General features: G+C 38.8%; 1 protein-coding gene across 2 annotated transcripts; it reads left to right on the top strand.

The window, feature by feature from the left end:
• Positions 1 to 1,259: 1,259 nt before the first annotated feature.
• KRT222 (keratin 222) lies at positions 1,260 to 10,349 on the top strand. Of its 2 annotated transcripts, XM_055316496.1 has the most exons (7): positions 1,293 to 1,393; positions 4,255 to 4,295; positions 4,714 to 4,842; positions 5,610 to 5,830; positions 7,428 to 7,504; positions 7,681 to 7,816; positions 8,247 to 10,349. In XM_055316496.1, exons 3-7 carry the CDS (start codon positions 4,726 to 4,728, stop codon positions 8,473 to 8,475), a joined length of 780 nt encoding a protein of 259 aa, XP_055172471.1. In that variant the 5' UTR covers positions 1,293 to 1,393; positions 4,255 to 4,295; positions 4,714 to 4,725; the 3' UTR covers positions 8,476 to 10,349. The 2 variants fall into 2 exon arrangements, with proteins under 2 accessions (XP_055172479.1, XP_055172471.1); XM_055316504.1 differs by lacking the exon at positions 4,255 to 4,295 and having other exon boundaries at positions 1,260 to 1,393.
• The last annotated feature ends 5,542 nt before the right edge of the window (positions 10,350 to 15,891 follow it).

A 15,891-nucleotide genomic window follows, 5' to 3' on the forward strand; every position in this document is an offset into this window, starting at 1 on the left:
AAAACACAATGCACATTCAAAGGTCCTGTGAATGCTGGAGCCAAGGATTGATTATTTCCTGAACTACTCTTTGGATACAACTCCAGCCAAGCCACTCTACAAATAACAATGACAATAGGTGTATTCTCGAAAATATTTCAGTCATTTCTAATGTGTGACTGGCCAGTTGGCTGGCCAGAGTAAACAAGGAATTTAGGTGAGGAGAGAGAGAATGCAGAGGCAGATGGGGCAATATATGGAACACAACAAAGAGGTCACACAGTTCCAGTCTCAGAGATGCCATGACATTGCCCTATGACCTTGAGCAAGATACCTCAATCCTTCCCATCTCAGGCTTGTCACCTTTTCAGATTACAAAGTGACAGGGATCATGAAGTTCAGATAAAATGATAGATATAAAGGCACTTCTTAAAGTTAGAAGAGCAGCACACTTGTTCTATTTACAGGTATGAATCGTCACTGACTATATGTTTACTCACAAAGGAGTAATCCCTACAGTGAATCTTACTCAGTGAATCCCCCTGGACATGGACCATCTGATTGTATTTCTTCAACTTTGTTAAAATATTGGAAATGTTAATTCCCAGCTCTCACAGTTTATTAGCACTTACCTACAGCTATAGCTTCATCTGGGTATCGGCCTCAAGACATCAAACTGTCGTGGGGCCAACTGCCTGCCATGAACCACACATGTATGCATTTGAGAGAAATATAATCAGTCTCATGGCTAATGACAATTGTCAGCTTCATCTGGTGGCAGCTTTTTTCCAAAACCTGTCAGAATATTCAAGATTTCCGATATATTCTAATGCCCTACCACAGCATTTCTGTTTAAATAATCCAAAGGGCAAGAGAAACTATAAAAGAAAATTTTAGCTATCATGTTTTCAGCCCCGATTAATTGCCATGCAGGGTCTTTGGGGGAAAACAAAATACAATTTTCTTCCCCTTCTTCCCCATTTCTTTTAGACACATGATAAATTGCCCCCACCCCCACCCCACCCTCACCCCCCAAAGTGCTCAATTTTACAAGAGACCCAATTCAGGACTGCTGAGGATGTTTTCCTTTTTCCGTTCCCCTAGGGAGAGCCTGACGCATCTACTCCACCAACCACAGTAGGAGAAAGGGGTTTGCATATTTGCCTAATTGATTAGCAACACGGTTCTGGAAAGGGAGCTCTGCGTCTTTAAGGCTCCACGGAGCTCTGTGTCTGCTCGACGCAGACAGACCAGCTCTGCCGCAGCGACTCATCCTATCGATAAGGTTCACTTAGCCAAGGTGGAGGATGGGAAAAGAATGGAGCTGTCCCAGCTACTCAATGAGATCAGGGCAAACTATGAAAAGCTCCTCACCAGAAATCAGATAGAGACCGTGCTCTCAACAAGGATCCAGGTAATGATTTCATACAGACAGGCACCTTCCAGGATAAGGAGACAATCCCTGTCTATCCAATTCCTGTCCCGGCCTCTTTGAGGTACAGTATTTCCTTTTGGATGCAGCGTCTACTGGGGAAGGAATTTAGGTTTTACTGCGATGTGACTTGGGACCACAGGGGGAAAATGCTCTGATGATACCGTTCAGTGGTCATTCGGTTAATGTCGATTGATGATTTTTTACATCAGTGATGAGGTTCCTATCGTTAACAAAACATAGGGCCAACATGCAATAAAATGGGGCGATCTAACCTCTTTCAGACATCCTTCGGGAAGGAAGCATTTCAAATACCCTTCGAAGATTATTACAGAGTTATTTATAGAGAATGTTTAAATAACGACTTTAAAATGGCAAGCTTTAGGGTAAGATTTACTAGCTTGCACACTTGGTAGAGATAAAAAAAAACATAAAATATTTCTGAAAGGTTTCTGTCACCAGTTTTATACCAGATTGTTATAAATAGAAATTATCTAAGTATGTGAAGGTGGCATTCAGAAACAGTGATATAAATTGGGACAATCAAAATTCCCCAAATTGATATGGACTCTCCACTTAGAGATTTTTGTTTTGTGCTACAAGATGAGAAATGTTTATTTCCAATACAAGTCGTGAAATATTTAAGTATTAAAAAGAGAGCTAAGTTGAATAAAGCCTAAATCCTAATTTCATAGACTTACTTTGTTTTTAAAGTGACAATCACATTTAGCAATTAATTAAGATCTTACACATTTAAATAACTGTACAAACAAATATTTTAGAAGATTTAAAAATTCAAGGATTTTTGTCTGTGTTTTTTTGGTTTGGTTCTTTTTTTTTTAACTTTTGTATCTGAGTTCAAATTCTATTCTAGGCACCCAAATAGTGAACTTAAGAACAATGCCCAACAGGGGAAAAAATATTTCAAGGAAATCATAGAACTTTATTTCATTAGCAATTCATTTTGGTAACAGTATAAATTTCACCTCTAGGTAATATTTTCAGCCTTCACAAAGAATGAGCAGTATCCTAGATCAAGCAAAGTCACTGGGATATTTAAGTGTTGGAATAGTTCATTCACCTCTTGCAAAGAGAAGGCAAAAAATTACTAGACGACAATTTCTGAAAAATATAGACCAAATCAACATTTTATTTTTGCAATGGTACCAATACAAGTTATTTAATTTGTAAGTCACAACGCCAAAATTAGTAAATTAAAGTGAAAAGGCAAGGCTATAGTAAGTTTTGTTTAGTCTTTTTAATGTATATCTACTTTAGAGGATTTTTTCTTTCAAAGAAATCAGAAAGTCAGTTGGAATAAATTTAGGGAAGCCTGATTAATTATTACAAAATAAAGAAACATAAGCTTTTTGTGACTTATTGTTGTAGAACAAACTACCTCAAAATTTAGTGAATTAAAACAACCATGGCATTCATTCTCTCATGATTCTGTGGGTTGACTGCTTCAGTAGGAGTGATTCTTCTGCTGTGCATGACACTGGCTAAGACTGTAATCATCTTGGGGCACAACTGGCCTGGGATCCCCAAGGTGCCTCACTCACACATCTGGTGCCTTGGCAGGGGATTTTTGGAAGGCCGGCTCAGCTGAGACAATTAGGTCTTTTGCTCTCTCTCCCTGTCACCTCGGGGTCTCTCTCCACCTGACCTCTACTGATCTCTCCAGCAGGGTATCCAGACTTCTAAACAGGTTGGCCCAGGGCTTCCCAAAGGACAGGAGTACAAGTTCTCAGGGCTTCCTGAGGTTTAGGGCTAAAACTGGCATTTCTGCCACATTCCACTGGCTAAAGTAAGACACAAAGTCTGCCCAGATTTAGTACAGACGGGGACCACACAAGAACATGAATCTGGGGAGGTGTGGATCTTCGAGGGCCAACTTCGGAATCTAGCTACCGCACAATCCAAGCTGTCAGTTCCAAACAAAATCCAAAAGACCGGCAGATATGAGCAGTTTTATGCTCTCCTAGTTCCTAAATTCTTGACATTCTCTTTTGTAGCTGCTCTGCGATGTGTTGCTGCTTAACTTTGCCATCTTACCGCTAGGAACAAGTGATACAACAAACAAACAAAAAAAAGTATGAATTTTGTTCTTTAATGCCTTGCCCTAAACTTTATTTGTAAACTTTCATTTACTGCAATGCTTTCTTTAAAAAAAAAAAATCTATTGTACCATCAAATTAAAATTTTTTATTTCAAAGTGCATTTTTATAAAAGCATTAATAAGTTGCCACTTTTGCTTCAAAATACTGCAATCAATTCCATACATCGCCCCTGCTGCTCTTGGGGCCAAATGTTGAGAATTCTGTCAAAAGATACTTTCATTTGATTTCAACATCAGCATAAGAACATTTAAAGCCAAATATAACATATTCCACTTGTTATTTAATATGACGGCATGTAGAAAACAATCTTTAAAGATGCAATTTTGGCTACTTTCCTAGATACCCAAAATTAGCATGCTTTCTAAAAAGATCACTTGTGAAAGGTAAATCAACAGTGGGTTCTCTTTCTATGGGAGTCTATTTTAGAGCCTCTAATGCCTATGATAACCTAATTCTCTAAATTATTCATAATATACTTCCCAGCAGTATTTAATCGCTGTCCATATACCAGTCCCAGAATCAATTGGTTTAAGATATAGAACTGTTTATCTGCTTTTACAAAGCAGTCTACAAGAAACATAGAGGGGAAATAATAGCTGAGTTTCAATCCTTCTTCCTAATAATACCATAGATAACAAAGTGAAGAATCAGAGGTCTGAAACTTAGATCCTACAAACTGTTACTTTTCATTAAAATAGATGTATTTTTCTCTGCATTTCATAGACTGTCATCGTAGGAAGAGACGTCTGAGGTTCATTTTATAGGTGAGAACACTAAAACTGAGCATGCAATTCACTTGCTCCCATACCTGACCAATTAGTCCCCAAGCACTAAAACACACGTTTGAAATTTGACAGTTTAAAGAAAAAATGATGAGGCACCTATCTATGTTTCTAGGATTGCTTTTATTTTTTTATTTTATTTTTAAAAGATTTTATTTATTCATTAGAGAGAGAGAGAGAGAAGACAAGCCTGGGGGAGAGGCAGAGGGAGAGGGAGAAGCAGACTCCCTGCTCAGCGGGGAGCCTGACATAGGGCTCAATCCTAGGACCCTGGGATCCTGACCTGAGCAAAGGCGCAGACTGAGCCACTCAGGCGCCCCTCTAGGATTACTTTTAAAGGTCTCATTTTCAAGAGTGGTCTTTGTTTTTGTTGTTCTTGTTGCTGGTGGCTTTCTTAAAGCTAGAAGAAGATATGAGCAAAAAAATGGACAAAGACGAAGAGGCCTTAAAGGCAGCGCAAGCAGAACTCAAAGAAGCTCGGCGCCAGTGGCAGCACCTGCAAGTGGAAATTGAATCTCTCCAGGCGGTGGTGAGAATGATCTCAAAACCGACTGGCCCACTGAGTCCCCAGACATTTGTTGATTAAGAGAGAAAGGAATAATGCCCCTTACCTTACACTGAGAAACTGAAAGGCAAGACCACTGAATTCTATCCCTGGTCCCCCGCACAACTACCTCCCTCCCTCCCTCCCTCCCTCCCTCCCTCCCTCCCTCCCTCCCTCCCTCCCTCCATCATGACCATGGCTATTATCAGGTCATTCAAGGTTTAGTTCAGGCCTGTAAAAAGGAAGGAATCCTTGCTTCTCATCCTGGAGTCCTCTAACTGCTGCTGTGAGAGAACATAAGCCTTTGTCATTATCCAAAGTTCTAGCAGCGGGGAGTCTTCCTTCCCCACCCCCTGAGACTTCTAATAGTAAAAAATATTTAAACACTTTCCCCAAATGCCTTTTCTAAGCAGTCTGCTCTACTTTAACATTTGATGTTCTCTATTTCCAATTTTTTAAAAAGTCAAATAAATCAGAATGATAGTAAGTCAGTCACACAGCAGATTCTTTTTTTTTCCCTTGCTGTAGGAATTATCACAGGATTCTGTTGAAATACTAAGTTTTCTAGCCATCTGTATATAACTTGTTTTCACTTGAGTCATAAACAAAGTTCTAAGGAAACACCTTTTGCATAAGTGATATACCATTATTGCAAACGTTTAAAGAACACAATAGAATGAAGCCATTGCCAATCAGATTTCAGAAGCACACTTTGTTTCACTCCTTCACTGATGAAGATCTATATAAAACAGGAAAGGGGCCTTGAAAACTCCCTACATGCCAGCGAGCAACATTACCAGATGCAGTTGCAAGACCTAGAGGCCGTGATTGAAGGACTAGAGAAAGAACTACAGGAAGTAAGGCGTGGCATCGAAAAGCAGCTTCAAGAGCACGAGATGCTTCTCAACACAAAGATGAGGCTAGAGCAAGAAATCGCCACTTATCGCCGCCTCCTAGAAAAGGAAGAAATCAGGTACCTAATTCCATATACAGTCATTGATGGCAAGTGACCAGAAATACGGAGCCACTTAGGTCTCTGGTGAGACAGTCAGAGAAATTACATCTAAAAAGCCATCCGTCATCACCATGGCGTGCTCACTGGGTTCCTACAACAATATAGGATTAGTAGGCATTGCAAAGAATATGTGGGAGAACTATTTCCAGCCCCCCTAAATTATGAAGAGATGGCCAAAGTCAGGGACTTTAGCCATGACAAAGATTGCTTCCAGCCTAGAATGAAATGTAAATAATTCTCAGTCACTACAAGAATGACCTTTCATAACTTGCTCACTTTCCTTGCCATTCATCCCTTTTAAAATTAATCAGTTCCTTCTATGGGCCACAGAAAGCCTATATTACAAACAAAGAAACAAAGAAAGCTTGGAAAATGCACATATTACTACATCTCCCCACCCAGAGACCACTTCTACCACAGATCAAAAGCCAAAATTAATAATAATAATGATAATAATGTGATTATATTACAACCACGAAAAGCAATTTAGTTCTGAGTACATGATTTAAAAGATTTCCAGATGTCCTGATAACAAAAGGTATGGAAATATCAAAAGAAGAATTCTTACTAATTCAGTTTCATAATCTGCAATCACTTGTAAGGTCACATGGCTTTGAGCATGGGACAACCTCCAGATTTACATGTTCCTAGAAAGAAAACTTTATTCTTGCTTGCTTCAGAATTCCTCTAAAAAATTAGATGAAACTACTTTAACCTGTAATAAGTCTTGACATTTACTAAAGCTTTGAAAAACAAATTGAATTCAAAATCTACCACTTACTAGCTAGGTGACACCAGGCAAGTTACTGAACCTCTCTGCACCTCAGTTTTTTCATCCATAAAATGGGGATAATATTACCTACCTCATAGGATTGCTGTAAGGATTAAATAGTTTGTGAAGTGCTTAAAACAGTGCTATGTGAATATACACACACACACCTCTAATTTGTTATTAAATAAAATAAGTGTGGATTTTATTTAATGCGTAATCATTCAAGATGTTGATAAAGCAGTCTTTAATATTTCTTTAATACAATTTGTAAAATTTTCATTATGCTATATTTAAGATATAAAAGAAAGTATCAAGAAAAAAGTCATGAACTTCATGTTCGCACTTCCCCCAGCCTGAGAAGTGAAATATTTACAGTGTTGTTGAAGTCTCCCCACCCCACCCCCAGGCACCTAAACTATATCCTCCTATCCCCAACCTTCTCCTTTAGTCTAACCTGGCTCTTGAATTTGATCCTTATTAGTCTTATACATTCCTTTATACTAATATGTATATATGTTTCCCTAAACAAAATACTAAATTGTTTTGCATATTATTTTAACCTTTATAAAATTAGCTACAAACTACCTTTTTTTCCCCACTCAATGTTATAATTGGGAGATTCATCCATAAAGACACAGTGTACCCATAGTTCATTTACTTTCACTGCTAAATAATATTTCCTTTGTATGAATAAACTACATTTTATCCATTCTTTTACTGATAAGCATTTAATTATATGCTAATACAGCATTGCTTCTCTAATATAATTCTTTCCAATTCCAGATATTATGGTTGTATCCAAGGTGAGAAAAAAGAACAAAAACCTACAACAAGTAGAGTTGGTTTTGTTTTACCTTCAGGTGAGTTTCTGATATTAAGCAAACGAACTTGAAAAGCAAAGTGCCATTTATAGAGATTGTAAATAAATACTGTAAAGTAGCAAAAATAAGCAATATTTGAATATAGTTTGACATAATTTTTCTGGGACTAGGACTACAACATTGTGGTTTAATGTTTCACTGTAACATTTTCACAGCCATTATAAATGAAATATCTTTTTCAACAAAACTCCCACAAAAGTATGAGAATGAAAAAGTGGAAACAGTGACCAAACAGGCAATACTAAATGGAAATATTGTGAAGGAAAGCACTGAGGCTCGTGGCACTATCCAGTAAGTAAAATAATTTTGACTAAGAAATAATAAACACGTGCAAAGAAATTAACTTCAGTTGAGTAATCTCAATAATCTTTGCATGTTTCCAAACATAATTTTAATATGCTGTCATTTTTTAAATCTGACATGAGTAAATATATTTAAACAAAAACTCGGATATAAGAGTACTCAATCCTTAATTCACCATTTTTCCAAAAATATAATCAAAACATGAGAATTCCATAGAATTCCTTGGAAATTATACCTGTGTGATTTTTAAGGTGTGTAAATTATAAATTCCACAATGTAAATTGTGAGTTATAATTTTAAATGTTTCAATTTATGAACTACACACATTTCTTGATTTCTTTTTCATATGGAATACATATTATATATTTTTAATAGATCCATATTTTTTCATATGGAAAGGTTTATTTTATCATTTCAGGACAGAGAAAGTGGATGAAGTTATTAAAGAATGGGAAGGCTCCTTCTTTAAAGATAACCCTCGATTAAGGAAAAAATCTGTTTCTCTTCGATTTGATCTTCATTTAGCAGCCACTGATGAAGGGTGTTTACAGACTAAGCAGGATAATCTACCAGATATAGAAGTCAGGCTTATCATGAGAAGATCATGCAGTATCCCCTCTATCAAACCTCCATCAACAGCTAATTAATCCAAAGACAGTATTTTACTTGATTTGAAAATGACATTAGGGTAGACCAAGGTGGATAATCCTGACCACCCTCTGTCCCAAAATGTAAGTTATTAAGTATATATGTTATGATCAATGCGTGTCCCTTCAGAAAACAAACAGGGACAAAATTTCTCTGAATCCATTTATGGATGTATTCTTTGAAGAGGGGGAGCTTCAAAATAAAACCAGAAATTCAGTATGGTTTCTACTTTATTTACTCCAAACAGTCTTCTTTTTCTCATGAAATTTTATCAGAAACTAAGCGTGAAGCTTGGCTTGGTTGAGTCTTTGAAATTTCACTCAGTGTCTGAATATTCTAAGGAAAGAGAACAATTTGTTTAAGTATGATTAGATTATATTAAGAATTACACTGACTTATTCATCATTATTCCATGACTGGTTATATCTAAAAAGATTTTTCTACTTAAAAAAGAAAACAATTGTAAACAAACTTAAAGAGGACTCACAATTCACATAACCAAAAAAAATTTTTTTGGAGACAATCATTTGCATACTCAGAAAAATAACAGAGCCACTTTCCACGAGCAATTCCAAGCAAACTATAGAACACCCCTGGCTAATTTGATGATTAAATAAATTTAAATTAATCTTAATCCAAAAGCTTTTTGTAATCATGATCTGATTTACAGAAGAGTTACTTTATTCAAAGAACTTTAAGGTTGCATCCTCTACAAAAAATCAAAAGGCCACTGGCACAAACAAAAGATGAAAATCTTGTTGCTATGGTTACTAAAATAGAGTTCTCTAAATCTCTCCGTCGCAACTTTTTCATCAGTAAAGTTAAATGTGACTAATTGGAATAGTTGATGTGAGCATTAGATAAGATACTATGTAAAGCATTATAAATATTTCTTGCAGTCATTTATGTGAATTAAGATAACAGTATTGTTATCTAAGCGATGAGTATTTGCAGGATTTCCATTTTTAAATTGTTCAAACTGTAATAAATATGGACAGAAAACATATTTGTGAATAAATCAAGTATTGTTGCCAAGTTTTTTAAACGACTTAATTTGTTTAATACAGGCATATTTATTTATTTTAAAACCTTAAACAATAAATACCTGTTTTAAAACATTAGAAATTTATAGGCTATCACTTTTTTTCTAAGCAGAATAAAATGTTGAGTACAACTCACCATACTTTTTCCCAGCTAAAATATCATCTAAGGGCTACAGCTCAGTTAGCAATTTTAGTACAGTCTTTGCAATCTCTTTCTTTCTCTATTTCACATAGAACAAAATGTATATTTTAACCAGGAGAAAATCATGTTAAATAATCTTTAACATAATACAGGGATATAAAATTTTAAATTTTCTTTTTCAATTATTTTAAATTCCTTTTAGCCTGTCTTATTCTATTTAGCAAAAGGGATTATTTTGTTTTGTCAAGGATACGACAGCATGTTAAATGCTTACTCTTGTGTAAGCATCCAACCTAAAAAATACATCCTGTACATAAGTGTTTTCATTCAATATTAGTTAAATGCTATGCTACTAACTTTATTAATGCTTTGAAAAATGCAATCATATAAGCTATTGTACTAAAGTTACTGTATTAAGCAACAGTAATCATAATAAAACAATATATCTAGTGTAATCTACATGCAGTGTTAAAAACAGTACTGGGCATCATGAATGTAACTGCTTGTTAAAGTAATTCTGCTATGCAGCTCTTGTGTGCATAAGATGTACATTTTAAAATACAGTATTTGAATTTATTTTAAAAAGTTTTATTTGCTTTGGGGTATTTTAAATCGGGATAGGAATTTACCAAAGTAAATGATACCAGTATAATAAAAAAAAAACTGAAACATGAAGTCCAGAGCCGCATTTTATTTGAGTTTGATACATTGTATTGAGTTTAATTTTCCAGTATTGTTAGCTCACTTGGGGAATAAAGCAAAAATTGTAACCTGGAGGGATAACTGTTTTTATATTCTATTGGCAAAAGAAAAGTTAAGAATGGTACATTCTAATAAATGTATATTCTAATTAAGAGAATCAAAACAATCCCATAACCCTGGGAAAAGTATAATAATAGTAGCCATCATTGGCAAAGAATGTACTCTGCTCCTGGCACTGTCCTCAGCAAACTCATACATGATCTCTATTCCTGACAGCAGTGCAACAAGATTCTACCCTCATTTTATGGATGAGTAGAAATTAGTATTCTTCAGTCTCTTTTGTATCTGTCAAAATACAAATATATGAAAGTAAAGAGAAATTTCAGTTACTAACAATGATAGGATCCCACCCCGGGCGCTGTCACTTATTCCCCATGAGACCAGGAAGGAATCACTTGAGTCCCTAGTCCTCAACCTCACACTTGAAAACAAAGGGAAAGGTGGTCCTTGGTAATATTCCTACCCTGCCTACATCACAGAGTTGTTTGAAATAATACACATGTGAAAATATTTGACTAAGCACCACTCAAATATACAGTACCATTTGGATGGAGATTGTCTTTGGGAATTTGTGAGGATAATCATAGCTGATGGTGATTACATAATAGTTAAAAATATAACAGGTAAAGAAAAGCATCAAATTATTCGATTGCTGCCAGACGGATTATTCTTTCCTAATTTGAATGTCCTACCATTGTAGTTTTAAAAGTACAAAAAAAAAATTCTTAATTTGAAAGTTTCAAGTGAAAACTTATTATGGGACATGGGCCAAAATCAAATTTTGTTAAATATCATGTACACACACATTACTCAAATGATCAACACATAAAATCAAAGGAAAGTTTGTGCAGAGGAGAATTTGCTTGTCTACAAATTACGGCCAGCATGGACACACAGATTGCTAATATTGATGGACACACTATAGATACACATTTTAAAGTAAGGTATATGGCCAATCAGTACAAGCCTTTCCAGTTTCTTTTATACACTTAGACCCTAAGCCAAGGTTGGCAAACTTGCTCTGTAAAAGCCAACATAGCAAATATTTTATGTTCTCCGGGCCGTATGATCCCTGTAGGAACTGTATGACTCTGCCCTTGTAGCTGAAAGGAACTAAAAATAATATGGAAACAAATGGGCGCAGTTGTGTCCTAATAAACTATAAAAACAGGAGGCAGCTGGGTAGTCCGGGTGGCTCAGCAGTTTAGCGCTACCTTCGGCCCAGGGTGTGATCCTGGAGACCCAGGATCGAGTCCCACGTCAGGCTCCCTGCATGGAGCCTGCTTCTCCCTCTGCCTGTGTCTCTGCCTCTCTCTCTCTCTCTGTCTGTCTCTCATGAATAAATAAAATCTTAAAAAAAAAAAAAAAACAGGAGGTGGCTTAGACTGGGCCTGTGTGACACTTGCCCTAGACCCTCAGATAAGGTCTGTGGATAACACCATACCCCCAGTTTCTCCAGGACCACCATGTTTTCATCCTTTTCCATATTATATGTCAAACCTCACATCCCAAATCCTCAATGTATTTTGTAGGCAACACAGAAGTTTGTAAAAGCAAATCATAGGTCAGGTTCTACAAAACACTGTGAATTACTCTGTCCTGGAAATCTACTGGGCTTCAATATTGCACAATTATTTTTTTTTAAGATTGTATTTATTTATTATTGAGAGGCAGAGACACAGGCAGAGGGAGGAGCAGGTTCCATGCAGGGAGCCCTATGTGGGACTTAATCCCAGGTCTCCAGGATCACGCCCTGGGCCGAAGGCAGGCACTAAACCACTGAGCCACCCAGGCGTCCCTGCACAATTATTTCTAGCGATAAAAACTGAATACCCATAACTTTTGCTTTCACAGAAACAGCTGAGAAAATTAACCTAATTCACCATTTTGACTATAATCAGACTTTTACAAGCCATTTGGCAAGGGGACTCTGTCCTCCCTTTCCCTATTTTAAGGGGGGAAATGCATTTAAGAGGTGCTGGGTGGCACAGTTAAGCATTTTTTTTTTTAAGATTTTATTTATTCATGAGAGACACACACACACAGAGAGAGAGAGGCGGAGACACAAGCAGAGGGAGAAGCAGGCTCCATGCAGGGAGCCCAACATGGGACTTGATCCCAGGTCCCCAGGATCACACCCTGGGCTGAAGGCAGCGCTAAACCACTGAGCCACCGGGGCTGCCCAAGCATCCAACTTTTGATTTCAAGTCAGGTCATGATCTCAGGGTCCTAGGATGGAGCCTGGCCTCAGGATCTGGGCTTAGCACGGAACCTGCTTGAGATTCTCCTCCCTCTGCCCCTCTTGCTCATTCTCTCTTTCTAAAATAAATAAATCTTTTAAAAGAGAGAGAAAAAAGAGAGAGAAAAGAAAAAAATCCATTTAACATAGCTTCACTAGAAAATACTACAGACAAACTGCATGGTTCAGTGGTTGGTTCAAAATCTTTGAGTCACAGATCTCTTTGAAAATCTATTGAACTCCTTTAAAAAAAAAAAAAAAAGAAAATCTAATGAACTGCTGACCCTCTAACTGGGAGGTGGAAGAGGAAGCACAAAAAATTACAGTGAATTTTAAAGAGCTTCTAGACCTCCTCAGGGCCTGTTCATAGACCACCCAAGTATCCAAGGACTACAGGGCTTTCCTCATTCTCTTCCATTTTCTCCTTTTCCTTCTTCCTTCCCAGCCTTGGTTCTCTTTCTACCCCTCATCCTATTTCCCTTCTCAGCTTCTCCCCACAGTATTGTGGGAAGAAGTTAAAGAGACCTGGGCTTCAATCCAGCTTAATCACTTACTAGTTTTGGTTTCCCTGTTTGGGGGTAGGAGGGAAGATGAACCTCAAAAAAGTTAAGTGTCAGAGAGGAAAGCAGGCCAAGATCCTGGGTCTTGCTGCCTGAAAGAAAACTAAACTACTTGGGCCTGAGACTATCCCTGGGGTTTATCACTAGGTTGCTGTGAGGGCTCCTAACAGTGTTTATAGTTACAATAGTTTAGTCATATTAATGATGCATCCCATACTTGCCAGGAATAATCGCCATTCCAAAAGTCTGTCCTGTGGTTCCCATAAATACTGCAAAATATACAAGATCATATCTGAGCGTTGGACGGAAAACACACACACACACCTCAGTGTAAACAGAGTCTATCTTACTGAATATTTTTCTCTTCAGTCTTAATTTCTTTAGGACCAGGGAACAGATTTTTTTTTTCTATTTTATTTTGTCTGTATTCTTCCTTTCTTAATTTTACAAATCTCTGGGAGTGGAAAAAGAGCCAAGCAGAGAAAATGAGATAACCATGTATTCATTCTGCAAATATTGAGCACATGGATGTACCATATACTGTTCTGATGTGAAATATCCCCACTTTCAAGAAGCCTTCATTGTGAGGGGAAGAAAAAAGACAACAAAATAAATACATAACAAATAGAGTATATTAGGTGGTGATAAGAGTTATATATATATATATATATATAAAAATGAAGCACAGACCATGGAGAGAATGGAGACTGGGAATTTTAAATAGGTCTGACATTTAAGTAAAGACCAGGAGGTAGGAAAGTGTATTAATGTTACTGCTCCACTCAGATCCCCCTCCTTTCTTTTTCCACCATTCCTGTTCCACCCCTTTCTCACTACAGTGTAACATCCAGCACCTGCGAAGGACTGCCTAAGTGATGCAAGGATAGAGCATTTGCCTCAGCAACGTACTTGCCCCACCATAAGCCCAAGTGCAGGGAAGAAACCAGGCTGAAGGAGTGAGACAAGACCAGAGCAAGACAGTACTGGGATCCTTGCTGAAGCTTTCATGTATCTTACGTTAATCTTTTACATGTCTCAGACCCTTTTATATTAAAAAGGCAATTTCAAGTACAGTTGACCCTTGAACAACATGGGTTTGAACTGTGCCGATCCACTTACACGTGGATTTTTTTCAATAAATACATGGGAAAAATTTTTTTGAGATTTGCAACGACTTGAAACAACTTGCAGAGGAACTGCATGGCCTAGAAATGCGCCCCCCCCCAAAAAAAAAAACGTTAAGACAAAGTTTACAATATAAACTACAATACAATTATACAATATATAATACATATAAGGCACAAAATACGAGTTAACCATTGCCCATTTATATTATCCGTAAGGCTTCCAATGAAAAGTAGACGGTTAGTAGGTAAGTTATAGCTGGATCATATTTATATTTGTATTATATTATAGTTAAGAAAATCAAAAGTTGTAGCTGGATTTTCAACTAGGGAGCGTTCCTAACCCACCCCTCTATCCCCCCCCACCCCCACTGTCCAGGGTCAACTGTACATTCTCTCAAGTATCACTCAGGCCTATTATCCTTTGACAACCTCTCTTTCAACCTTTCCCTTTAGTTTCACTGACCGCTATTTATGAGTATGAAAATATTGGGAGCAGAAGAATTCGACAAGATGTCTCTCTTGTGGCTGGCTTTGCAGACTTCTGGGGATGCCCTGGTCCCTGCTGGCACACCTAAAAGCACCCAAGAGCAGCCCAAGAATTCAGTCAGTCCCTCTAAATGTCAACAGCGTTTTCAAGCAATTACAGATCCTTGTCCCTCCACAGCGGCCCACGGCATGGGCCAGGTGTTGACATACCCCAGGAAAGGCGTACTAACTGGTAAACCAGCGTAGGTAGGGAAAAGGGCACAGAGTGCAAAGTCACCAAAGAACCGTGCGAGTTCAGAGGAAGGACTATTGGGGGGGGGGGGGTCCAAGAGGGCACCACAGTGAGAGTCAGAGCAGGACCCGGAAGGTCGGGTGAGTTTGAGCCGAAGGTGGGGATGAGCCCAGGCAGCGCCGGGCAGAGAGCCGCGGCAGCCCCCGCGCCGCAGGGGCGCACAGCCCTGGCCGAGGGGGTTGGCATCTCTGCGCCCCGGCTCGGAAACCTGGCGATCACAGCGCCCGCGCGCTGGGGAAAACCGAAAAGGTCCCCGCGCTGCATTCTCGGTCAAGGTTTATCGCCCGAACGTTGAGGCGGGAAGCCCCGCGAGGCGCGCGTGGGAACGGAAACTCCAAGAACCCGGTGGTCCTCGCCTCCATCCTCGGCTCGCCCGAGTACGTGCTCTGGCTCCGAAAGCGCGAGCAAGGAAGAACCCGGAAAACACCACCACCTGGTACCACCACCTGCGGGAGCGGCCGCGGCGGCTCCGGCGTCGGCCCCGGAGCAACCGCGTACGTGGAACCCGAGGCCCGCGACTCCCGCCAAGCCACCTGCAGCCGCTCCGGCCCCGCGCGGCGGCCGCCCAGGCCGCTCCCGCCGCCGGGCCCCTCCGCCCACTTCGCCGTGACGAATCGGCGCCCAGCCCGAAAATGCCCACATTCCGCCGGTTTGGAGGAACGTATGGAGCCTGAAAAAAATCCCTGACTGACGAAGCTTCACCGCATCCTCAACTGGAGGGTGTTTTTGTTTTTTAAAGAGTCGCGTGAGGCCTGGAAGACAAT

Source organism: Nyctereutes procyonoides, unplaced genomic scaffold, assembly GCF_905146905.1.
Source record: "Nyctereutes procyonoides isolate TBG_1078 unplaced genomic scaffold, NYPRO_anot_genome, whole genome shotgun sequence".
NCBI classification, from domain to species: Eukaryota; Metazoa; Chordata; class Mammalia; order Carnivora; family Canidae; genus Nyctereutes; species Nyctereutes procyonoides.